The following is a 24528-nucleotide window of genomic DNA, read 5'->3' on the forward strand; positions in this document are numbered from 1 at the left end:
GTAAGACTGCAGGCTGAGTCTGAAAAAGTTCTTGCATAGGCTTTCTTATGCCCACTCCCTCTCATGAAGGATCACACTAAGCACACTTTACCCAGCATCACAAAAGCAGCATGCGAGCCTAGTCTCTGTCTAGAGAACCTACCCATTAGAAACTCGGCACCCACAGTTTTTATTGGGGGCAGGTTACCTGGGCGCACTCTGCCTGGCATGTTTCAAAATTCCAGACTCTCAGAAGGAAAGCCGGTATTTAGCATAAACCATACTGCGTTCAAACAGTTTGTGCATGGTGTACATTCATTAATTAGACTCTTACTATAGGAAGAGCTGTCCTTTCTTCCCTATTTATTCAATTGTGCACATCTACAAGGACACGTGGGCTTTTAACTTGTTCAGCGGTTGTAATCTAGGAGTTACTCAAAATATATGCACCCGCACACACACACATATATATATAACACATATAAATACAATTTTTATTTTCCTAAGGGTCGGTTGCCCAATGCTCTGGACCGCTGGACCTTTTAGTGGCATCCCCTTTGAGATCCGGAACTTTCTCGCTCGACTCTCAAGTTGTCTAGGGAAGTTTTAGGCGGTGATGCCTATCAACAGACCGGCAACCAATAGGGGAGGGCGTGGGGAAAACGGACTGAAGACGGAGGTGGGCGGGGTGGAAGGTTGAGGGTCGCAGCCAGGGAGCCGTGTGGCAGTTGGAGACAACTTGGGCCTGAGTTGGAGCGGGTGGTGTCGGGTGCTAAGAGAGGGAGGGGCAAGTTCCAAGCCACCGCTGGGCCGGAACTGGGGGCCTGATAGAGGAGGAATGAACCAGATTGGACCGCTAAGGGACTGGGCGGGGCTGACTCCTGGCCGCAGCCAACTGCCGGTCGCAACCGCCGGCAGTTGGCGTTTTCCGAGCTTCTTGGACTTCCTTTCCTACCAGCTGTTCTCGGCTTCCCTAGTCTGTCAGCCCCGCCGCCAGCCTCTCGAAGTCTCTGTCGCCGTGTTTCTTCACTTTTCGTGGTTTGTGTCAGCGTGCGCAGTTTCTCGCCTGTCCCCGTCTCCCCGGGTTTGATCATTCTCCAGGGCTTCAGTGTCCGAGACGTGCTTGACCCAGCGCTTAAATCAGCCCGAGAGAGATGGAGAAGCCGGGGTTCCGCGCAGGTGAGTGTGGCTGGAAGACTGGAGGGCTTCCCACAACGTGAGGCGAAATGACTGTGCTGACAGGTTCGGCAGCACTCTTTGGGTTTAGGAAATCCAGTCTATTGGGTCAGAGACACCCCAGTGGGCTAATCTCTCAGACACAGCCAGAAGGTATTCTTGGCTAGCTTTGTTTTTGTTTTCCTTCGACTGAAGCCTAACTTGTTTTGAGATGGAAGGGAACTGAGACTGGGAAAACTGTTCTTAATGGAGAGGGTCTACAGGCTTCATAGAGCCCAGAACTAAAACTAATATGAGTCCTGGGCCTTGGTCCAGGTTTTGTTACTGACTCATTTAGTGGCCTTAGAGGAGTTTATTTCCCTCTCTGGGTCTGAGAATCCCATTGTGTACCATTAGAGGAGTTTGGACCATAGGATCTTCAAAGACCTAACATATGATGAGTGCTCCTTAAATATTAGTTGTTAGGCGTGAATAAAATAGGGAGGTCTCCCTTGGGGTTCACTGGAGGCTGCTTGCTGCACTAGATTAATTGGAGTCTGTGGAATTACATTGTTCTTCAGGCTTGAGAAATAGGTGGCATTATCTCCCTTGCAAGTGAGGAAACTGAGGCTCAGTGGCAAATTGGATATGCTGCTGCTGCTGCTAAGTCGCTTCAGTCGTGTCCGACTCTGTGTGACCCCATACACGGCAGCCCGCCAGGCTTCCCGTCCCTGGGATTCTCCAGGCAAGAACACTGGAGTGGGTTGCCATTTCCGTCTCCAATGCATGAACGTGAAAAGTGAAAGTGAGGTCGCTCAGTCGTGTCCGACTCGAGCGACCCCATAGACTGCAGCCTACCAGGCTCCTCCGTCCATGGGATTTTCTAGGCAAAAGTACTGGAGTGGGGTGCCATTGCCTTCTCCGTTGGATTTGCTAGTAAGTGTCAAAGCCAAGTCAGTCTTAAAGTCCATGTTACACTATACTTCCCAATAAGAGAGCAGGGAAATCTTGATTGAAAGGTGATTATGTGGAGCAATGAGGTCTCTGCTGAAATGAACAACTCCAGTCAGTTCAGTCGTTCAGTCGTGTCCCATTCTTTGCGACCCCATGGACTGGCAGCAGGCAAGGCTTTCCTGTCCATCACCAACCCCCGGAGTTTGGTCAAACTCATGTCCATCAAGTTGGTGACGCCATCCAACCATCTCATCCTCTGTCGTCCCCTTCTCCTCCCGCCTTCAATCTTTTCCAGCATCAGGGTCTTTTCCAATGAGTCAGTTCTTCGCATCAGGTGGCCAAAGTATTGGAATTTCAGCTTCAGCATCAGTCCTTCCAATGAATATTCAGGACTGATTTCCTTTAGGATTGACTGGTTGGATCTCCTTGCAGTCCAAGGGACTCTCAGAAGTCTTCTCCAACACATAGTTCAAAGCACAGTTCAAAAGCAAAAGAACTGTATCTGATTTTTCTCTGTCCCTAGCTCCTGGCACGTGGTTTGTGTGAAATAGTTTGGGTATTGATGCCACCACAGCCTCCATGTGTGTTACCATTGCCATCAACATGATCAGCATAGTTAGTAAGCAGTGATAGGGACTCTAATCGTTACAGTGATAGCAAAACCATAAATGAAATTGTGAAGACTTCTGAATTTATACTTTTACTTACATAGTGCCTTAAAGCTTATGAAGCAATTTTGAGTGGTTCTTCATTCAGTCATCTTAGGTAAGTATTATTTCATCCACATTTTATAAGCAAGGAATCCAAGGTCTGGGTTAAGTGACTAGTGCAAGGTCACACAGTAAGAACTTGTGCTTCTCCTTACGAGTTCTGTCCACTCCCTGTCCCTTTCTTTTTTCCTGGTCCTCCCTGCCCATGCCTATGCTTGTTCTGTGCTTTATTCTTGTCACCCAGACACATTCTGTTTTGATGTTGACCAATAATTTTATGTTGGCTGATGATTAATAGTGTTGATATTAACTCAGGCTGATGATTAATAGTGTTGATATTAACTCATATCCTTACAAGAATTTAAAATATGACCTCTCCCAGAGGGGCAGAGGGGTTTAAATACTTTAAAGAAGGGTAGTTGTAATTGTGGTGGTTGTCTTTATCCTCTAGGAGTAACACTAGAATATGTAGTGATTGACAGTCCAAAAATAACAGCTGTCATATATTGAGCTCATTACTGTGTCATGGGCCCTGTAACAGCCATTTACACTTTTTACCTCAATTCTTTCAGCCATTCTGCTGAATTTTATAAACGAGGGTCCAGCAGTTAAATTACATGCCCAAGTTCATGTAGTCCTGGCTTGGCCCAAACCTTATTTTCTAAACCTTTACACAGCCTGACCCTCTGGCAGGAGAGCCTGAATTAAGAGAGGTGTGCTCAAGTATGGTGTGAGGAAGACAGTTGAGAACCCAGAATTGGAGTGAGGGGAAGTTTTTCTTCTGGACTTAGGAGGCCACCTCCCCATCCTTTTGGATAGTGAGCTGTGATTCTTCTCACTTGAGGTTAGAAACCAGTGAAATGAATTATTCACATGCTGAGTGAATTCACATGCTAAATAAATCACTCATATGCTGTGAATGACAAACTTGTCTTGACTGACACTAGGAACCTGTAGCCCAAAGCAGTGCAACTTTCCCCTTCAGTTCATTGTCCAGAAGGCTACCTGAAAGAGTGGTCTGAAATATGTACTTGATTTTGGCATTCATCTGCCAAAACCTGTTGAGTGGCTCCCTACCCATGGGATAAACAGCTTAATACGGTATCGAAGCCTCCCAGGATTTGCCCTTGCCCGACCCCTTCAGTGGCATCTTCGTTCACAGCTTTTGCGCTCCACTGTAGTCATACTGGATTACTCTGAGTCCCCACAGCTCACAGTGTGCTTCTGTGATCTTGAGGCTTTTCATATCCATTCCCTCCCCTCTTCTCCTTTTTACTCTTCAGTTGGCTAACCCACTGTTCAGCCTTTAAGATCCAACTCACCCATTCATTCAAACATTCAACGAACATTTGTCAAGCCTGTGAATTACCAGGCAGGGTTTTAGGTTTAGAGATGTAGCAGTGAATAAAACAGACATGTACATGCCCTTTATGGAACTTCTATTCTGTAGGGCATATTAATTAAGTATAACATATGGGTGATGGTAGGTGGCATGGAGAACAGAGCAGGGAAGGGGGATAGAGAGGGACAAGGGAGTTGTCAGGGACGGCCTCACTGATTGGACGATGTCTGAGTAGAGCTGAAGAAGGTGAGGAAGTAAGGTATCTGAATGCCTCAGGCCCGGAGCATAAGGATATGAAACAGGGCATCACTTGACTTATTTATTAGCTTTTCAAAACTCCACTGCTGCCTTGATCTGGACAGTTGCTTTTTTTCTGTTTTCCTGCACACTCTTGTGTTGACCTCTTAAAGTAGAAATTACTACATGATATTGTAATTGTCAATGTATATATATATGTCTGTTCCCCTCACCTGGATGTGGGCAGGGACCTCTGATCCCTTTCTGTCTCCTCAGCACCTACCTGATGGCCTGAATTCCAATGGGCACTCAGAAATATTTATTAAATAAATGAAGAAGGCCTTGTGGGTCTCATTCTTACAGCCTGATTATTTTTACAAATGATTTGGAAGACAAGGCTTGGACAACAAATGTTGAGAGGAAAAATAATTCTAAGCTTGATTCTATCTGTCTGGCTTCCCCTTGTGGGCCTCTGAGAAGTTGAATACCTGAGAAATGTACCTAGAGATTTCCATTTTAAGCATTATAGCAAGCCAGCTAACCTGTAAAGTAAATGATGGATAAGTATAACAAAGCCTTTTATAGTTGAATTTCCAAGAAAGTAAGAGAAATCCCCAGGGGCCTAAAAAACCAAGAGTAAACTGAAAACTGGAGAAGTTAGCCCCTTTATGTGACCTCAGCTGCCCTAGATGTTTGCTGGTCTCGCTTACCTCAAAGCTTGGGCTTTAATATACCTGCTATTACAGTGAAGGAAACCATAGGCCCACCTGTGTTAGACTCTGGTTGGAACTGAGATCCTTGCATGAAGCCAGATACCTTGAAAATCTATATCCTCTGATTGAGTGGAGTAGGAAAAAGAAATCTTACTACTGACAGAGATGACAAAGAAGATTGCTTCTTATTCTAGGCTCCAAGAGAAGGGAAAAGTTTGCCTGGAGAATTCTGAACCAGAGGCATTCTCTCGTATGGATTTGGGTTTATATTTATATTGCCTGAATTGCCTAAAAACTCCAAGCCAGGAAATTGACTATTAGGAACCATCCGGGCTGGTAATACCTCTGAATGCTTGGCAGAAGCACATACAGAATCTCTCTGGAGAGACACTTGACACAGGCTACACAGGATTCCCACAGAGCCTGGAATATAGACTTGTTATATGAGAATGCATATTGCTTGCTTTGTGCTATTGAGATCATGATGTTACTTTTGTATATAAAAAATAAATGTTTGGGTACATCTTTGCCTCCTAGTGACCTCCATAAGTGAAATGATAGGGCAGAACTTGTGTCCCAGCGAGCCTTTGGATGTGGACACACACTGAGCTCCCTCCTATCCTTGCAGAGGTCATGGAAGAAGTGACATCATGCTCCTTCAGCAGCCCTCTGTTCCAGCAGGAGGACAAGAGAGGGGTCACCTACCGGATCCCAGCCCTGATCTACGTGCCCCCTGCCCACACTTTCCTGGCCTTTGCAGAGAAGCGCTCCTCGAGCAAGGATGAGGATGCTCTCCACCTGGTGCTGAGGCGAGGATTAAGGACTGGGCAATCAGTACAGGTGACTCCTTATCCCAGATCTGAGCCTGGGTCTCATTTTCTGCATTGCTCAGAGCATGTCACAGTCTGTGCCCTTTTCATCAGTGCAGGAAAAGCCTTGTGTCTGAGCTGAGGAGGGGGAGAAAAGGCAGTAAAAGCAATGCTTGCCCTTATTGAATATGTACTGTTTGCCAGAGGCACATGGAAATTCACAGCCACTCTGTGACATAGGAACTGTTGTCAGTCACATTTTACAGATGAGGATACTGAGGCTCAGAGTGATTGCTATTTGCTCAGGGTCAAACAGCTATAAAAAAGCAGTAAAAGCAAGCTTCAAACCCAGTCTCTGAATAGAGGCCTCCATGATTTGTGTATTCAGTTCAACCAACATGTGGTGTGCTTTTCATTCACATTCTCTTTTATTCTCATAAGTCACTGAAAACAGTAAGCATTGTTAGTCCAGTTTTGCTGATGAGGCATCCTGGTGCTCCAACAGGTAGGTAGCTTGTTCAGGACCACAGCTAGCGAAAGACACAGGGGAGGAAAACAACATCTGTATTCTCCCCCCTCTTCCCTTTGCTTGTCTTCCTCCATGCTTTATGTGCTGCTACTGCTGCTGCTGCTAAGTCGCTTCAGTCGTGTCTGACTCTCTGCGACCCCATAGATGGCAGCCCACCAGGCTCCCCCGTCCCTGGGATTCTCCAGGCAAGAACACTGGAGTGGGTTGCCATTTCCTTCTCCAATGCATGAAAGTGAAAAGTGAAAGTGAAGTCGCTCAGTCGTGTCTGACTCTTAGCGACCCCATGGACTGTAGCCCGCCAGGCTCCTCCATCCATGGGATTTTCCAGGCAAGAGTACTGGAGTGGGGTGCCATTGCCTTCTCCGTGCTTTATGTGAGGTACATATTTTTATCCCCATTTTATAAGAAGTAAAGTGACTTGCCTTAGGCACATACTTAATAAATGGAGAACTGGGGTTAGTGCCCTTGTCCATAGATAGCGCATTTTTACTGTGTTTTTAATGGGTGAGAGAATAGTTACTGCCCTTGAGGCTGTGAACTACAGGGTTAGTTTAGAACCCAATTTTGTTATTGTTGACTTTTATCTCTCAGAGATGGCTGAAGTGAGGATCAAGTGAGACAGTGAATTTGAAAAATACACACATAATCATACATACATACATTTTTTATGAGTTATTTTAATCTGCTTAACCTGTCCTGCTTTTTCTGCTCTCAGAAATCTCACCTTTAAAACTTCATGTCCTTAGGGATGCTTTGCTTTGCTGTTATAGTGCAAATGCTGTTCTGCTGAAGGTGGACCTTACAAGCAAGCCCTGGCTGCTTTTAATGCCTTACTCACATTTCCCCTTGGGGAAGTTTTTTACTTTAGGGACTTTCCATCCCCTGCTCTTACACCTTATCATGTGTCTTTCTTATGGCCTCCCAGGGTTGAACCTCTGCTTATATCACTGGTGTCTTTCAGCCCAACTTGGAGTTCTAGCTCTTTTGTTTCCTCCAGGACAGGCAGTACCTGTGGTTTATGTTGCTCTACTTTTTGCCACAGACAGTTGGGCAGTTAAGTTTTTTTTATCAGACCATACCTGTTACATAACCTCACTATCCAGTAGTTACATCCAGTCACAAATGTGTCCACTTTAACTCATTCTCTCTCCACTTTATTTTATTCACATTCATTCTCTCCTTTACTTAATTGTAGAATCTTAAAATGGGAAGAATTATCAGCCCAGCTTCTTTCCCAGTATAGAAATCTTGTGTATTCCATTGGTTGCTACTAATAGCTTAGTGGTTAAGAGCATGGCTTTGGAGTCAGGCAAGACTTATCATTTATTGACTGTGATCATGAATACTTGAATCTTCTGTTTCATTGTCTGTGAAATATAATTAATAACAGCAGTTCCATAGTAGGAACTCAACATTAGTCATCTTCTATTAAGGATCTACTTACACAACTCCTCAAATGAGAAACTTAATCATGTGGCAACTGTTAACTTATTTTTTGAAATGAGATCCTCTGTACTTGTCTGTAATTGCCTGTTGTTGTTATGCCTTATGGGGAAGTCCATCTGTACATTATAAAGTCCCTTTTGTGGAGAAGTGCTCTTTGATGTATCTGAAAGCAGTATCCACACCCTCCAGGTCTTCTATCTTTTAGCAGCTCCTTAGGCCACAGTCTTGATTTCTGGTCCTTTGAAAACTGTGATTACAGTCCTTGGGACCTGTGTGGAAGATCAGTGTCTTTTTGCAAAGTATGGTACTCATAACTGAACTTATGACCCCAAGGATAGATTGACCAGCTCAGCAGTGAAGTGGCTGTCCCATCTGGTATCCTTTTAATGCAGCCTACAGTAAAAAAAAAGTAGCATTTATTTTTTGATAGCTGCTTAAATGTTAAATAGATGGTCAGCTAAACCCTTCAAAAACTTTTCGGATTTTTTTGTTCTTTTAAAAACATTTTAAATTATGGTAATATGCACCTAATGTAATACTTTCCATCATAATCATTTTTTATTTGGCCGTACAGGGTCTTAGTTGTGGCAGGTGGCATCTTTAGTTGCAACATGCGAACTACTAGTTGTGGTACATGGGATCTAGTTCCCTGACCAGGGATCAAACCCAGGACCCCTGCTTTGGGAGCTAGGAGTCTTGGCCACTGGACCACCAGGGAAATCTCTCTGTCATAACCATTTTAAGAATACATTGCGATATTTTTAACTGTATTACATTATTGGTCTCTAGAATTTATTCATTAGTGCATAACTGTAACTGTATACTCACTGAACAACAACTAATTTCCCCCTCCCCAACCCCCTAGAGATTAATACTGTACTTTGTGAGTTTGTTTACTTTAGACGTTTCATGTAAGTGGAATCAAGCAATATTTTGTCTTTCTGTGATTGGCTTATTTCACAGGATAATATCCTCAAGGTTCATCCATGTTGTAGAATATGTCAGAATTTCTTTTTAAAGGCTGAATAATAATCTATTGTATGTTAATTTATTATTTCATTTATCCAGTTTGTTTAGCCATTCATCCCTTTTATTTTATCCACTCATCGGCTGGTGGACACTTGGGTTGCTCCCACCTTTTGGTTATTGTGAATAATGCTGCTATGGAACAAGGAGGTGCATATAAATGTCTCTTCAAGACTGTTTTTTCTATTATTTTTTGTACAGACCTAGAAGTTGAATTGCTGAGTTATGTGGTTGTTGTTGTTCAGTCACTCAGTTGTGTACAACTCTTTGTGACCCCATGGACTGCTGCATGCCAGGCTTCCCTGTCCTTCACTATCTCCTAGAGTTTGCTCAAACTCATGTCCATTGAGTTGATGATGCCATCCATTCATCTCATCCTCTGTCACCCCCTTCTCCTCCAGCCTTCAGTCTTTCTCAGCATCAGGGTCTTTTCCAGTGAGTTGGCTGTTTGCATCAGGTGGGCAAAGTATTGGAGCTTCAGCATCAGTCCTTCCAATGGATATTTAGGATTGATTTCCTTTAGGATTGACTGGTTTGATCTCCTTGCTACCCAAGGGACTCTCAAGTGTTTTCTCTAGCACCACAGTTCAAAAGCATCAGTTTCTCAGTGCTCAGCCTTCTTTATGTTCCAACTCTGACATCTGTATATGACTATTGGAAAAACCATAGCTTTGACTAAACAGACAATCCTTATCCATCAAAGGGCAGACAGAATGAAAACCACAGTCACAGAAAACTAATCAAACTGATCACATGGATCACAGCCTTGTCTAACTCAATGAAACTATGAGCCATGCCATGTAGGGCCACCCAAGATGGATGGGTCGTGGTGGAGAGTTCTGACAAAATGTGGTCCACTGGAGAAGGAAATGGCAAACCACTTCAGTATTCTTGCCTTGAGAACCCTATGAACAATATGAAAAGGCAAAAAGATATGACACTGAAAGACGAACTCCCCAGGTCAGTAGCTGCCCAATATGCTATTGGAGAAGAGTAGAGAAATAACTCCAGAAAGAATGAAGAGGCTGAGCCAAAGCAAAAGCAATGCCCAGTTGTGGACGTGACTGGTGATGGAAATAAAGTCTGATGCTGTAAAGAACAGTATTGCATAGGAACCTGGAATGTTAGGTCCATGAATCAAGGTAAATTGGAAGATGGTCAAACAGGAGATAGCAAGAATGAATGTTGACATTTTAGGAATCAGTGAACTAAAATGGACTGGAATGGGCAAATTTAACTCAGATGACCATTATATCTACCAGTGTGGGCAAGAATCCCTTCGAGGAAATGGAGTAGCCCTCAGAGTCACAAAAGAGTCCGAAATGCATTACTTGGGTGCAGTCTCAAAAATGACAGAATGATCTCTGTTTGTTTCCAAGGCAAACCATTCAGTATCACAGTAATCCAAGTCTGTGCCCTCACCACTAATGCCGAAGAAGCTGAAGTTGAATGGTTCTATGAAGACCTACAAGACCTTCTAGAACTAACACCCAAAAAAGATACCCTTTCCATCATAGGGGACTGGAATGCAAAAGTAAAGATACAATCAAGAGATATCTGGAGTAACAGGCAAGTTTGACCTTGGAGTACAAGATGAAGCAGGGCAAAGACTAACAGAGTTTTGCCAAGAGAACACACTGGTCATAAACACCCTCTGCCAACAACATAAGAGATGACTCTACATCTCTTGTAGAGATGGACATCACCAGATGGTCAATACTGAAATCAGATTGATTATATTCTTTGCAGCCAAAGATGGAGAAGCTCTATACAGTCAGCAAAAACAAGAACAGGACTGACTGTGGCATAGATCATGAACTCCTTATTGCCAAATTTAGACTTAAGGAAAGTAGGGTAAGTCACTAGATCATTCAGGTATGACCTAAATCAAATCCCTTATGATTATACAGTGGAAGTGACAAATAGATTCAAGGGATTAGATCTGATAAAGTGCCTGAAGAACTATGGATGGAGTTCGAGACATTGTACAGGAGGCAGTGATCACGACCATCCCCAAGAAAAAGAAATGCAAAAAGGCAAATGGTTGTCTGAGGAGGCCTTACAAATAGCTGAGAAAGGAGAAGTGAAAGGCAAAGGAGAAGAGGAAAGATATACCCATCTGAATGCAGAGGTCCAAAGAATAGCAAGGAAAGATAAGAAAGCCTTCCTCAGCGATCAGTGCAAAGAAATAGAGGAAAACAATAGAATGGGAAAGACTACAGATCTCTTCAAGAAAATTAGAGATACCAAGGGAGCATTTCATGCAAAGATGGGCACAATAAAGGACAGAAATGGTATGGACCTAACAGAAGCAGAAGATGTTAAGAAAAGGTGACAAGAATACACAGAAGAACTATACAAAAAAGATCTTCATGACCCAGATAACCCCGATGGTGTGATAACTCACCTAGAGCTAGACAACTTGGAATGCGAAGTCAAGTGGGCCTTACGAAGAATCACTACAAAGCTGGTGGAGGTGATGGAATTCCAGCTAAGGTATTTCAAATCCTAAAAGATGATGCTGTGAAAGTGCTGCACTCAATATGCCAGCAAATTTGGAAAACTCAGCAGTGGCCACAGGACTGGAAAAGGTCAGTTTTCATTCCAATCCCAAAGAAAGGCAATGCTAAGGAATGTTCAAACTACCACAAATTGCCCTCATCTCACACACTAGCAAAGTACTGCTCAAGATTCTCCAAGCCAGGCATCAACAGTATGTGAACCATGAACTTCCAGGTGTTCAAGCTGGATCTAGAAAAGGCAGAGGAACCAGAGATCAAATTGCCAACATCCGTTGGATCATCAAAAAATCAAGAGAATGCCAGAAAAACATCTACTTCTGCTTTATTGATTACGCCAAAGCCTTTGTGTACATCACAACAAGCTGTGGAAAATTCTTCAAGAGATGGGAATACCAGACCACCTTACCTGCCTCCTGTGGGTCAAGAAGCAACAGTTAGAACCGGACATGGAAGGACAGACTGGTTTCAGATTGAGAAAGGAGTACGTCACGGCTGTATATTGTCACCCTACTTATTTAACTTATATGCAGAGTACATCATGCGAAGTGCCAGGCTGGATGAAGCACAAGCTGGAATCAGGATTGCCGGGAGAAATATCAATTTCAGATACACAGATGATACCACCCTTATGGCAGAAAGTGAAGAGGAACTAAAGAGCCTCTTGATGAAAATGAGAGAGGAGAGTGAAAAAGCTGGCTTCAAGCTCAGCATTCAAAAAACTAAGATCATGGCATCTGGTCCTCCCATCACTTCATGGCAAATAGATGGGAAACAATGGAAACAGTGACAGACTTTATTTTCTTGGAATCACTACAGATGGTGACTGAAGCATTGAAATTAAGAGGTGTTTGCTCCTTGCACAGAGGAGCATAGAAGAAAAGCTATGACAAACCAAGACAGCCTATTAAAAAGCAGAGACATTACTTTGCTGATGTATGGTTTTTCTAGTAGTTACTGTATGGATGTGAGAGCTGGACCATAAGGAAGGCTGAGCAGTGAAGAATTGATGCTTTTGAACTATGGTGTTGGAGAAGACTCTTGAGAGTCTCTTGGACTGCAAGGAGATCAAACTAGTCAATTCTAAAGGAAATCAGTCCTGAATATTCATTGGAACGACTGATGCTGAAGCTGAAACTCAATACTTTGGCCACCTGATATGAAGATCTGACTCACTGGAAAAGACCCTGATGCTGGAAAAGATGGAAGATAGGAGGAGGGGGCAACAGAGGATGAGATGGTTGGATGGCATCACTGACTCGATAGACGAGTTTGAGCAAGGTCTGTGAGTTGGTAATGGACAGGGAAGCCTGGCATGCTACAGTCCGTGGGATTGCAAAGAGTTGGATACGACTGAGTGACTGAACCGAACTAAACTGAGAAGTACTAATGCTTTTGAACTGAACTGAGAAGTACTAATGCTTTTAATGAGCCTCATGTCTTCCTATGAGTCTTTCACTCCTGCTTTCTCCCTTCCCCTCATCTAGTGGGAACCCCTGAAGTCCCTGATGAAAGCCACATTACCTGGACACCGGACCATGAACCCCTGTCCTGTGTGGGAGCGGAAGAGTGGCTACGTGTACCTGTTCTTCATCTGTGTGCAAGGCCATGTCACCGAGCGTCAACAGATTATGTCAGGCAGGAACGCTGCACGCCTCTGCTTCATATGCAGCCAGGATGCTGGCTATTCATGGAGTGATGTGAGGGACCTCACTGAGGAGGTTATTGGCCCAGAGGTGACACGCTGGGCCACTTTTGCTGTGGGGCCAGGTCATGGCATCCAGCTGCAGTCGGGGAGGCTCATCATCCCTGCATACGCCTACTACATCCCTTTCTGGTTCTTTTGCTTTCGGCTGCCATATAGAGCTAGGCCTCATTCCCTGATGATCTATAGCGATGATCTAGGAGCCACATGGCACCATGGCAGGCTTATCAAGCCCATGGTGACAGTGGAATGTGAAGTGGCAGAGGTGATCGGGAAGGCCGGCCACCCTGTGCTGTATTGCAGTGCCCGGACACCAAACAGGCGCCGGGCAGAGGCCCTCAGCACTGACCATGGTGAATGCTTTCAGAAACCAGTCCTGAGCCATCAGCTCTGTGAGCCCCCTCATGGCTGCCAAGGCAGTGTGGTGAGTTTCTGTCCCCTGGAGATCCCAGGTGGATGCCAGGATCTTGCTGGCAAAGATGCACCTGCCATTCAGCAGAGTCCTCTGCTGTGCAGCTCAGTGAGTCCAGAGCCGGAAGCTGGAACCCTGTCAGAATCATGGCTCTTGTACTCACACCCAACCAACAAGAAACGGAGGGTCGACCTAGGCATCTACCTCAACCAGAGCCCCTTGGAGGCTGCCTGCTGGTCCCGCCCCTGGATCTTGCACTGCGGGCCCTGTGGGTACTCTGATTTGGCTGCTCTGGAGAATGAGGGCTTGTTTGGGTGTTTGTTTGAATGCGGGACCAAGCAGGAGTGTGAGCAGATTGCCTTCCGCCTGTTTACAGACCAAGAGATCCTGAGCCACGTGCAAGGGGACTGCTCCACCCCTGGTATGAACTCTGAGCCAAGTAAAAAGTAATTCGCTTAGGACCCAACTTTGCATAGAAGGCTACCGTAGAAGGCAATCACAGCCAGGACAGTGGAGGCCAGGATACCAGAGGTTACTAAGTCTGCAGAGAAACAAAACACCTAATATTTTGCTCCCTACCTGTTTTCACTTCTCATTCTCCAGAGAACAAAATGAACATCTTGCCATAGCTACTGCATTCGAAAGAGCACTGAACGGTGAGCTGAGAGACTATGATGTCATCTTGGCTCTTCCACTGGCTTGCTTTGGGACCTTGGACATGTCACCTGTATTCTCTGGGCCTCAGGTCTCCATCTGTAAAAGGAGAGGATCGGGTCTCTGATTTCTCTATTTCCCATCCCTAGGAAAGGCAGTGTGCCTGCATGATCCCTGATCAGCAAGTCCTGGCTGTATGTAGGACTCTTATCTCAAAGGCAGGCTCAGCTTTTCAAATGACTTGCCACTCATCCAAGTATGAGGTTACAAGCAGGTGTCATAGCACAAAGGAAGATGTAGGTAGCCTGTTTTGTTTTTAATAACAAAAGCACTTATATCCTTCTGATCATGCGCGAAGCTCTACAGACTCACTGTTCTAGAGGAATCAGGCCAAGCAGCAGAATTATAGGTCACTTACTTTCTCCGGCTTTGCAGCTCTGCTCAACCTTTCCTTCCTTGTCCAGAAAGCATTACCTCTGAAGGAGAAAATGAGATGCTCAATGTCAGTGATCTTCAATAATGGTACTTAATGTTTCTGATGGCATGACTCCTATGAGAGATGAACTTGAAGTTCTCATAATAAAAAATTTATTAGGATAGTTATTGATGAGAAATGAACATGGGTTAGGACTTCAAAGCATCGGACAAAACTTTCCGCTATTGCTGCTCTCAAGGAGTTCACAGTTTAGGGGGCTAGAAGAGGGATAAAATTGAAGAAAATAAATGTAGCTGGGGGATAGTTTATAGATGTTGGGCTCTAAGTGGGAGTGATAGTAGCTGCTGCTGATATCATTTTAATTGTATCTTAATTGTGCCTGGAGTCATCTGCCCCAGAACTTGTCCAAGCTGCTGTTTGTTTTTCTCAGAATGTTGTCTTCACTCAGCCTTCTTTAATGGAGACAGTCGTCACCATTCAGAAGGTCTCTGGACGCAAAAACCTCTGAATCAAGCGTATTTGTTCGGACCTACTGAAATTTGGACCATCTCTACTATTAGTGAAGTGTAGAGATGCTTCTTTATCTAATAGATTTGGGACAAACTTTGACGTTGCTGGTTCTCAGATGATAGCAGATGGTTGCTCTTATTTTAGATCATTTCCTCCATAAGCCTTTTACTGTGACAGATACTCTTATCGTGAGAGATACCTTTTTTGTCCCTATTTTTGGAGGATAATGCCTTAAACAGGCAGCAGGTAAATATATTTGGTGCTGAGTAATGACCCTGGAGAGTAAGTCGTTCTCATGGAACACAGCCTAGAAAGTTGGGGGATGCAGTTGTACCAGTCAGATGACAAAGAGTCCTATAGGATGAAAGTAGAGATTAACTTCACCTACTTTAGCATATGGGTTAAGCCCAGGGCTTAGAGGGGCTTTTAAAAATCCCCTTAACCTCTCATACATTTGCTGAAGTTAATACACAGTTATGATCATTCACTCACTCATTTATACATTTATCTAAATGTTTCCATAATTGAGTACCTGTGCATAATGTGAGGTACTTTATAATTGCCAGTCCCTGCTTGAAAATTGCTTGTGGCTCCTCATTGCCTACTAAAGGGTGTTTACATTTAGCCTGGCATGTAGGACCTTCAGTTGTTGGTTGAAATAATGAACACTCCTCTCTTCTTCTCTATATGAAGCTGCTGTCAGAGAAGACCTCGGTCGCTTTGGCAAGTGGCAGGGGTTTCGATTTCAGAGTGGGCAGCGTCGGTAGTACAGGGAGGAACTGGGGAGGGGAGGATTGAAAGGGCAGCCCCTCCTGACTGTAGAAACTCCTTGTTCAGCAAAGCTTTCCTGAGCACCATACCCCAAATTGACAGGAGTAGAGAAGATGGCTAGATTCTAAAACCAGAGTTAAAGGATGGAGAAAATAAGAATACAAGGTTCTTTGGGACCACCCAAGAAGGGAGTCAAGGAAGGGAGCTCAGCCACATGCCAGGGTGGACCCCAGATGCCCAGTCCTCTTGGGAAGTCTCATCCATCTTTAAAGTGCCTTCCCCTTTCTCCTTCCCCTTGGCTTCAGGTTTGCATCTCTTCAGTGACTAGCAATGAAATTCTTCAATAGGTGAAGGGGGTCTGGGCATATTTCAGTAATATCAGGAAAAGAGGGTTGGGCACAGGGGTAATCCACAATGAGGATTAGAGAACAGAACAGAGGGGTGATGGCAGTTGTGAAGGAAAAGCACAGCAGGGAGGAGTCCTGACACCTTTAGGAAGGGGGAGAAAGGGGTACACACAGGAAGCCCAGGCTGGAGAGATGGTATAGGTGGTGGCTGCTGTGAAGAAGAAACGGCAACAGGCCAGAGCTGTTCCACAAAATGTGTGGGAGGGAAAGAGGCCTGCACAGGTGGAGCTGCAGACAAGTTCCAACCCAACCCTGCAACTTGAAGCTTGTCTCTGTGCCAGGTGACCATCCAGAACAGCTGTAGTGTCAGTTACCCAAGGTCTTGAGGGCCCTGGGACCTATACCATGATACCTGTCTCCTAACTGAACCGATTTGAGCCACAGTTGGGTTGGGAGAATGGGAAAGATAGAGCAGGTGAAGGCAGCTGTAAAGAAAAGAGAAAAGCAGACTAGGTGCCATGAAGAGAGGACTGGCTAGGCTGTGATCTTTGGCCTGAGAGGCTCTCCCCCATCCTTGGCCCCTCGGGATTGACCCATTGAGCACAGATGACCCACCACCGGAACTGCAGGAAGGTGCAGTAGGCCCCTCTGTCTGCTGGTGTACACCCAGACTAGCCTCCCACTTGCTCAGCCTGCCAGTCCTGCTCACGCTCCCTGCCTCCTGCTTTATTCAGTCTAGGCTCCTAACCTTTACCTTCTGTGTGTGTGTGTTAGTCGCTCAGTCACGTTTGACTCTTTGTGACCCCAGAGACTATAACCTACAAGTCTCCTCTGTCTGTGGAATTCTCCAGGCAGGAATACTGGAGTGGGTTGCCATTCCCTTCTCCAGGGGATCTTTCCAACCCAGGGATCTAACCCAGGTCTCCTGCCTTGCAAGCAGATTGTTGACTGTCTCAGCTACAAGGGAAGCCCTAACCTTTACCTTGGGCCCTTGTTATTTGGACCTGTTTCTCCTGGTCACCAGTCTCCCCTCATATATCCACAGGATATCATGCAGCCACATCCACAGATAAACAACCTTACCCCCTCCCTGTTGGGTAGCCCAAGGGACGCATGGCAGTCGGCCCACAGCTGCACAGCCCCCAGCCCAAGGCAGTAGGATCCATTCCTTCCACGTTGGCCAACTGAGGCTGTTCAGTCTTCTCTAAGAAGCTGTGAGTTTTCCCCACTGTATCATCCAGCAGCTATCATGTCATCCTTCCTGCGCTGCCAGAGCACACTGCATGGGCCTCTCTTTGGTCCTTAGCACAGGCTGCCCATAGGCCTCTGCCAGGCTGTGAATGCCTTGAGGACCAAGTTTGCTTCTATCTGCATCCTTTTTACCTTGAATCATGACTTATTTTTGTGATATATTGCTAGCATATTCTGAATTCCCTGATGGTAAGGACTGTGTCTGATTCCTCGCTTTATCCTCTGCACCCAGCACAGGGCCTGGCACAGAATAGGCAGCAGTAAAGTTGTGCTGAATGAACAAAGGAGTCAAAGACTCTTGGCCTTCTGGAGCTAATTGAGAGGCCAGGGCACGTTTCCCCACAGGAGGAGCATGTTGTGTCCCTCTGTGGCTGATGTGCTCAGCCTGCTGAACACGTACCCTAAATGAATCTCTGTAGGGGCTGCACCCAGGCCAGTCACAGCCCTTCCTTGGAATGAGCTGCTCTCTGGCTTGAGCATGTTCCTACCTGGATGTCACAGCATCCCAGCCCAAGTCTAAAGCCAAGCCTTGACTAGGGGTTCGTATTTCACTGGCATTTCCCCTTTGTCCCTGATTGGATTTTCTATAACTGTCACTCCTCCAGGGAGACTCTGGGGCTCGGTGTTTTCCAGTGTGCCTTGCTCTGTGTTACCACACGCCAGGAATGCTCTCTGTACTGTTTAAGAACTGCCGTGACTCTTTGAAACAAGGAAGACGAATAAAGAGCTTAATTCTGAGGGCTACTGTTTTTGACTTTTGTTGTATTAAGGTGATTATCATCCTAATACATCTATCTAGTTTGTAGCCAACTTCTCTCAAAAACTGGGTTTTGAGGCACTTTCTTGCATTCTGTAAGAACTTTTACTTTCAGAAATCCTTACTAATAATAATCCTTTGCACTTTCACACATTGTCCTTTGAACATAGTTACCTACTGAGGAAAGCAGGGCAGAGATTAATATAACTGTTTGGTTGTGTATTACATGCCAGCTATTAAGTGTAGGAACTGGGGTGTACCAAATCAGCCCTGTCTGACACCAGCCCCATTGCTGTAATTACACGTCTTTTTCTATTTTGAAAGTAACCTTGAGGTTATTCTCAAATTGCTGCTGGAGAGGCCACAAATATTTAGTGAAGTGGGGTGACAGCTTTAACTTATGATTTTTACTTGACTGTTCCATTGAAATGGTCATTGAAATGGTCATTGCACTGGCTGAATTTCACCAGATATTTCTATATGTCAATCTGCTTTCTTAAATTGGTGGTTGGAAAACTTTTAAATGGACCTTTCATCATATAGTCATATAAAGATGAAAGAATAAATGAAGTTCAGAGAACTTCTAATTTACTTCTTGAAGTTGAATTACAAAAATTGTTTATATAGTCATTTGAAAAATCTGGTGATCTGTTTAATTTTTGTGTGTTCTGTAAGATTGCTTAATGTCTGAAGGACCACTGGGCTTGAGAGGAACGTGCACTACTGTATAAACTTTAGTGCTCAATTTATTAAACTCTTATTCAGTAAAACATTGCAAACCTCTTGAATATTTAAACAATGGCAAATTTGATTAAACTGGCTTAAACATAAATGCCAGTTACAAATTTAGTATAGTTGATCCTTTTTGGATATTTCAAATAGTAGATAAAGCATAAATCCAAACAGTATAAAATGTATCCTTATACCAAAACAGCACAAAAGAGCTGATGCCATGGTTTTAATTTTGTTCCATATTGTTATTATGCCTTTTGGGAATTCTAACTTTCAAACCTCTCTAGAGTTTAGTAACTATAAGATTTTTTTCTCTCTACCTGCCTAGGGATTTAGTAATAAATAGCAGATCCAAAGGAAAACAAATACCATTTCGGATAAGCTCTTTCTACTGGAAGCACTGAACTGGGAGGTTGGAGGCTTGGAAATAGACAGCCACCTTCCCCTTCTTGGCCAGTGGACAGTGTGGCAGAAGACTAAAAGAATCGGAGCCAGGCAGCAATAGTCCTGATGATATCCACTAGGGTCCTTCCTGTTACAGGAACCTATAACCCCCAAAAGTTGTTTGATTTTTATTTTATTTTTTAAGCTAGTTAGGGTTAGATGTATACAGCTTGCAACCTAAACACTGCCTACCCATACTCACAGAAAATTTGATTAATTGGTACCACAATCTGTTAGTCACTCCCTGGAGCAGAACTATAAGCCATAAGAAATTAACTTTCAATATAGTCTGCCAAAGTTTGATCAACAGTATTACTGAAAGGGTACCTTACTCAGACTTTGGAATAAATGGAGAAAAGACTGGACTAGGAGGAGTCTGGAGTTCAGGGTCTTTGAGTTGACACTGACTTGATGGGTGTTTTGGTGTCAGCCACAGGCCCTCTCTGGGACATTTGTATTCAGCTACAGCAGGAACATGCTCCCAGCCCTGCCACTCACTTGAGAGTTGTGCGGATCTGATGAGGTAGTGAATCCTCAGAAGGGTTTGGGAAATGGTGCCATTTCCTGTAAATAAGAGAAAATCCTTTTTCCATTGTTCTTCATAGGCAACACTGGACAGTAGAATGCTGAAAATGAGGGTGATGGGTGGAAGGGAGGGGAGGAAGTCAGGGCCCACTGAGGAGGGACTCTTAAGGCTGGATGGCCAACTTGCCTCATCACCATCACATCCTTAGTGAACCACAGGCCTCGTGATTTTGCCCAACCTTCTGACTTTGCCCTAGACTTTTGCTCCCTTACTTAAGAATGTCCCAGTCTCTATAGAGAAGAGGGAAATCTCAACCTCAAGTAGGAAGGGACTTGGTCTGAGTCATTGCTGGTCTCTGTGCCCACCATAGGATTAGGCATAGCACCGTAGAGGAAAGATGTGAGGGGAGTAACACAAAGTACCTACTATGTGTTTTTAGTTACACATACATTTTCATTTAATTCAACAATTACATGATACAGTCCAATGTCTCACACCTGTAAGTGATGAAGTCAGACCTGATTCTAAGCCTATATTGCTGTCATATGGCAAATAAGAGGCAGAACAGTGGGTGATGCTAACCTTGTAGGTTAATGTGAGGCAGAGATGGTGCCTCTTAAGTCCCTGGAACATGGTGAGCATTAAGCAGCTAGTGAGAGCCTGGTGGTGATGATCCCTGTAGTAACAAGATGTCTAGAGTGGCCTCTCAAACCAAAGGTCCTCTGTTTCAACCAGGAGAAGTGTATTTGTTTCTCTCCTTGGGAGCCTGGGTCTAGCTGGAAATTACTTTCCAGTACACTCAACTTTCAGAGCAGCTGCCTTCCAAGACCCAGAGTCATCCTAAACATAGATTTTGTTGTCATCAACTAGGAATAGAATCAGAAATGAGAGCATATGTTCCCTTGATGACTAAACATAGAACTTGATAGCAGGTGAAGCTGACTTAGTGCCAGGTGAGGTCAGGGGCCTATGGGCAAGTCTCTGATTGAGCCACAAGTTGGAGATAGCAATACTGCCTCTGCCTTTCCCTGCTGTGGGCCAGTCCCTGGGGCTGTACAGTGCCAGGTGTGAGCTCATTGCACAATGTGGTTGGACCTCCATACATGGTCTCATCCTCACAACAACCAGGGAGGCAAGACATTGTCTCCTACCCACAGGCAGGGAAACGGAGCCTTGTAAACATTGAATAACCTGGGCAGTTAGCTTAAGTATAATTTCTTAACCCGAGTAGCACTGCGTTATAGTACTTAGCTCTTCATCTATTACTTATCTATCTCACACTCACACTCTCACCAGCTCCATGGGTGTGGGGAACTGAGACTGTCAGTGTCACTGCACGATTGCACTCATCTCACACGCTAGCAAAGTAATGCTCAAAATTCTCCAAGCCAGGCTTCAACAGTACGTGAACCATAAACTTCCATATGTTCAAGCTGGATTTAGAAAAGGCAGAGGAACCAGAGATCAGATTGCCAACATCTGTTGGATCATAGAAAAAGCAAGAGAGTTCCAGAAAAACATCTGCTTTATTGATTACACCAAAGCCTTTGACTGCATGGACCACAACAAACTGTGGAAAGTTCAAGAGATGGGAATACCAGGCCACCTGACCTGCCTCCTGAGAAATCTGTATGCATGTCAAGAAGCAACAGTTAGAACTGGACATGGAATAACAGACTTGTTCCAAATTGGGAAAGGAGTACATCAAGGCTGTATATTGTCACCCTGCTTATTTAACTTATATGCAGAGTATATCATGCGAAATGCCAGTCTGGGTGAAGCACAAACTGGAATCAAGAGTGCCAGGAGATGTATCAATAACCTCAGATACACAGATGACACCACCCTTATGGCAGAAAGCAAAGAACTGAAGAGCCTCTTGATGAAAGTGAAAGAAGAGTGAAAAAGTTGGCTTAAAACTCAACATCCAGAAAACTAAGATCATGGCATCCAGTCCTATCACTTCATGGTAAATAGATGGGGAAACAATGGAAACAGTGACAGACTAATTTTTGGGGCTCCAAAATCACTGCAGATGGTGACTGTAGCCATGAGATAAAAGACGCTTGCTCCTTAGAAGAAAAGCTATGTCCAACCTAGACAGCATATTAAAAAGCAGAGACATTTACTTTGCCAACAAAGGTCCATCTAGTCAAAGCTATGGTTTTTCCAGTAGTCATGTATGGATGTGAGATTTGGACTATAAAGAAAGTTGAGTGTCGAAGAATTGATGTTTTTGAACTGTGGTGTTGGAGAAGACTCTTGAGATTCCCTTGGACTGCAAGGAGATCCAACCAGTCAATCCTAAAGGAAATCAGTCCTGAATATTCATTGGAAGGACTGATGCTGAAGCTGAAACCCCAATACTTTGGTCACTTAATGCAAAGATCTGATTCATTGGAAAAGATCCTGATGCTAGGAAAGATTGAAGGCAGGAGGAGAAGGGGAGGACAGAGGATGAGATGGTTGGATGGCATCACCGACTCAATGGACATGAGTTTGAACAAGCTCTGGGTGTTGGTGATAGGGAAGCCTGGTGTGCTGCAGTCCATGGGGTCGCAAAGAGTGGGACACAACTGAGTGACTTCACTGGACTGAACTGAACTGAGTGCTACTGTTCATGTAATACCCATCAGTCAGACAGCAATCCAAGTCTGTATTGGTCTGAACTGTCATGTTCTGCCCTTGCTGGTCCCACTGTTTTTGGCCATAAGGCAAAGGTCCTCCTTAGTGTTTCCTGTTACCACTCTTTAACTCCCTTTCCTCAGGGGCCTCAGATCCAGATTTCTTTGGGGTCAAGACAGAAAATGGTCAGGAAGCAGCAGCACCCATCTGCTACTCTATGTGCCTGGCTTAAAAGCTCACATTCCTATTACTGAAGCTGAATAGTGGTTCTAGGCCATTGACTTCATGTAAAGTCCGAGCCCTATGGACAGATATGAACTTTGAGTGGAAGGTACCATGCTTATTTGTTCCTTATATGATTCTATCCCCAGCATAGTAGGTACTCAATAAATACTCATTGAATGAGTGAATTAATGACCATTCCAGTTTCAATTACTTAGAGAAATAGAGATTCTCCAAAATTGGGAACTCAAAGAGGGAGCTTAGGCAGGATAAGACACTCATGCCTTTCCTGACCTCATGCCTTTGGTTGAGATTTCATGGCATCCAAGTGATCCAGAGGATGATCCCTGGTAGCTCAAATTAAAGTGAACCCTGGATTCAGGGAGGTGCCATTAAATGGCTCTTGGGCTATAGCTGAGGAACACCTTCTTTGCCATTCCAGCAAGCCAGGTTCATGCCATGTTCTGTGCTGTTATTTCCCTAAAGCCTGATCTAACAGTGCATCCTCACTTTCACTGGGTTGTTGACACTGAAGAATTGTTGGTTTAAGACATTTGACCTGAAGCCTTGAAAGTGGAAAGCCAGTCTTCCAAAGGCCAGCAGAGTGGTGGCAGCAGGAATCAGTGAGAAGACTTAAAAGGGAAGCTGAATCTTGGGCTTCAGTCGCTTTCCATCCTTTATGTGAAGATTCTCTTATGCAGAAGAGTAATACTTTCTTACAACTCTGTGGAGAAATTAACTGACAACACGGCGTCAGTCAGGCTCTCTTGCCCCACTCTCTCACGCCCTCATACCTTATATTCTGTAAACAATGATATTGCTGACCTTGGTAGCACTGGGCCTGCACACCCACTTGGCCATGGACCACTCTTGTCTGTCTTAGTATATCAGTAGTTTTTGAAGACTCCCTGCAGCTGCTGCTGCTGCCTGGAGAGAATAAATATATCTTCACCCAGCAAGTAGGGGAGCCTGAGGCTCCAATGGAAGGAGGAAGCCAGTGGCCACCACAGAGCATGTGGTACCTGGTGGCCATGGTCCTCTCAGCATGGGCCCCGATGGAAGACTGGGATGCGGTGAATGGGTCACCAGATAATATTGAAAAGACATTTAGGCGGTGAGCTCTCCCTTGCCAGGTAAACCAGCATATGTGTACTGCTGCTAACATTGTGAGGTGGATTTTATTGACTGCTTTGAAGGCGAACATGGAGAATGCTCTTCCTGATGCTGTGTGAGTGCACAAGAGTATTGAAAAAGCCTTACAAGCGGCGAGCTCTCGCTTGCAGGATAAAGCAGCATGCATGGCCACTGACACCATGGGGTGGATTTTGTTGACTGCCTTGAAGGTGAACATGGAGAATGCTTTCTGTGATGCTGCGCGAGTGCACAGAGTATTGTAAAGGCATTACAAGTGGCAAACTTTTGCTTGCTGGATAAAGCGGTGCGCAGTACCGCTGACACTATGGAGTGGATTTTATTGGCTGTGTTTGGCACTCTGTGATGCTGCACGAGTGTGCAAACTGCAGAGATATACAGAGGAACTAGAGCAACAGGTACTGATGCTAGAACAGGAGCTGCATGACCTTGGGGACTATGATGTCTCAGACTATGAGATTACAGAATGTCAGGCAACTCATGCAGGGTGTACCTCATCTAACACACAGTCTGACGAAACGGATCAATGCTGCCATCTACACAGTATGGATGAAAGCGGGAGAGT

The 24528-nt window shown here is 44.7% G+C and overlaps 1 protein-coding gene across 1 annotated transcript; it reads left to right on the forward strand.

Moving 5' to 3' along the window:
- The first annotated feature begins 684 nt into the window (after nucleotides 1-684).
- Nucleotides 685-19032, forward strand: NEU3 (neuraminidase 3). The gene is made up of 3 exons (XM_055549090.1): nucleotides 685-1158; nucleotides 5719-5930; nucleotides 12907-19032. The coding sequence occupies exons 1-3, from the start codon at nucleotides 1134-1136 to the stop codon at nucleotides 13984-13986; spliced, it is 1317 nt and encodes a 438-aa protein (XP_055405065.1). The 5' UTR covers nucleotides 685-1133; the 3' UTR covers nucleotides 13987-19032.
- Nucleotides 19033-24528: the final 5496 nt, after the last annotated feature.

Source organism: Bubalus kerabau, chromosome 15, assembly GCF_029407905.1.
Source record: "Bubalus kerabau isolate K-KA32 ecotype Philippines breed swamp buffalo chromosome 15, PCC_UOA_SB_1v2, whole genome shotgun sequence".
Classification (NCBI taxonomy): Eukaryota; Metazoa; Chordata; class Mammalia; order Artiodactyla; family Bovidae; genus Bubalus; species Bubalus kerabau.